Genomic DNA, 2,073 nt, shown 5'->3' with positions numbered 1-2,073 from the left:
TAATTAGTACCATTTCGGGAGAAAATTTGGCGGGAAATTCAAATTTTTTTTTTTTTTTTCAGAAAAAAATTAGGGAGAAAAACTGGCGAAATTGCTCATGAAATTGCTAATGTTTTGGATATTTTGGAGAAAGAAAATTTGGAAAAAAGCAAAAAAAAATTGGATTTTCAGCTATTTTGGACCATTTTAGCTCAAATTTTTCGGGGGAAAAAAAAAACAAATTTCAAAAATTAGTTTCTCTTCTTGTTATCCGAATTGGTAGAGTTCGTAGTCCGATTTCCGGATCCCAACGCGTCACCCATCTGAATCGCACCGCCCAGCGGTCCCAGGTGATTGGCGTTTGGCGAGATGAAATTGGTCCACACATAGGTTACAGCGTCGTCAACCTGCAACAAGTTGGGTTAAAATTGGCTGGAAATAGCTTGAAATAGCAAAAAATCGAAAAAAAATACTAAAATGAGCATTTTTGGCTGAATTTGAGCGATTAAGCACAGGAAACCGTCATTTTTACGCTCAAGAACAGGCTCAGGACGCATCAAAACCCCCGAAAACCCAGTTTTCGGTCCGAAAATCGATTTTTTCTCGATTTTTGCAAATTTTGTTCGGATGGCATAGTGGGATTTTCGACGAAAAATTTGGATCCAGAGGTCCCGGGTTCGAATCCCACCGGTGGCAAATTGTTTTTGAAAACGTTTTTTGGGGTTTTCAGACGCGGGAAATTCGAAAATCGAGTCTAAAATTGCACAAAATTGAGAAAAATGGCTGAAAATGAGCCAAAAAGGGCAATTTTATGCCATATTTCTCAATTTTGAGCCATTTTCAAATTTCACGCGCCTGAATACCCCAAAAACCAGTTTCAAAAACAATTTGCCACCGATGGGATTCGAACCCGGGACCTCTTGGCTCCAAAATTTCCCGTCGAAAATTCCACTAGGCCATCCGTGCAAATTTTCCGAATTTCACGAAAAATGTGATTTTTGGACTGAAAATGGGGTTTTTGGGGGTTTTAAGACGTCCTGAGCCTGTTTTTGAGCTTAAAATAACGATTTCATGCTCCAAAACAGCCAAAATGAGTCTAAAATGGGCCAAAAGAGACCAATTGATTTTTAGCGTAAAAATGCTCATTTTCAGCCGGTTTTCCTCAATTTTGAGGTCCATTTCCACTCTGACAGACTTACATATCCACCAGCCTCACGCAAGTGTCCCGAATATCTGGAATACGCCCACACGCCGAGCGCCCCGATCACAATGCACAGAATCGATGAGAAGAGGCCTGGAAACATGGATTTTTGGCTTAAAAAAGGCCATTTTCAGCATTTTCAGCCAAAAAAAAACCCCTACCAGCAATAGCGTTCAATCCCAGCAGTTGGAAGAATTCTTGGAAAATGTAATCAATAATCATTAAAGTGACCAGGACCGTCGGCGTACGCATCGATTTGAACAGATTCTTGCCGTTGTTCACTTTCAGATAGCTCTCGTAGGATTCCTGGAAAGATTTGGATTGCTCAGCTTAAATTGATTAGCTTGAAAAAGCTCATTATAATGGTACCAGAAGCTCAAAACTCGATTTTCAGCGTTTTTTCTAGATTTTTCGAGTTTTTTCCGTGGTTTTTGTCTAGAGGTATCTAGGCCATTTTTATGCTCAGAAACAGCTTTAAAACCATTATTTTCAGCCTAGAAATGACATTTTTCAAAAACTTGCTCGGATGGCCTAGTGGGATTTTCGACGAAAAAGTTTGGAGCCAAGAGGTCGCAGGTTCGAATCCCACCGGTGGCAAATTGTTTTTGAAATCTTGTTTAGGGGGTTTCAGGCGCGGGAAATTCGAAAATCGAGGTTAAAAATCTCAGAAAATGCGATTTTCTTGATTTTTTGAGATTTTTCAATTTTCAAAATTTTCAGAAAACCTCAATTTTCGAATTTCCCGCGCTTGAAAACCCCAAAAAACACTTTCAAAAACAATTTGCCACCGGTGGGATTCGAACCTGCGACCTCTTGGCTCCAAACTTTTTCGTCGAGGGGATCCTCTAGAGTCGACCTGCAGGCCTGCAAGCTTGGCTCTGGCCGTCGTTTTA

At 40.3% G+C, this 2,073-nt stretch overlaps 1 protein-coding gene across 1 annotated transcript in view; it reads right to left on the bottom strand.

Annotated features, from left to right (window-relative positions):
- Positions 1-230: 230 nt before the first annotated feature.
- Positions 231-2,073, bottom strand: part of CBG13900 — a gene marked incomplete at both ends in the record, with an annotated part of 8,235 nt that continues 6,392 nt past the window's right edge. Inside the window, 3 exons of the mRNA XM_002634751.1 lie at positions 231-386; positions 1,179-1,273; positions 1,342-1,486. Coding sequence (XP_002634797.1) covers positions 231-386; positions 1,179-1,273; positions 1,342-1,486 — 396 coding nt within the window. The remainder of the gene's footprint in view (positions 387-1,178; positions 1,274-1,341; positions 1,487-2,073) is intronic.

The sequence above is a fragment of the Caenorhabditis briggsae genome (genome assembly GCF_000004555.2).
Source record: "Caenorhabditis briggsae complete genome, chrIV, whole genome shotgun sequence".
Classification (NCBI taxonomy): Eukaryota; Metazoa; Nematoda; class Chromadorea; order Rhabditida; family Rhabditidae; genus Caenorhabditis; species Caenorhabditis briggsae.
This window is presented reverse-complemented; position numbering and strand designations above follow the sequence as displayed.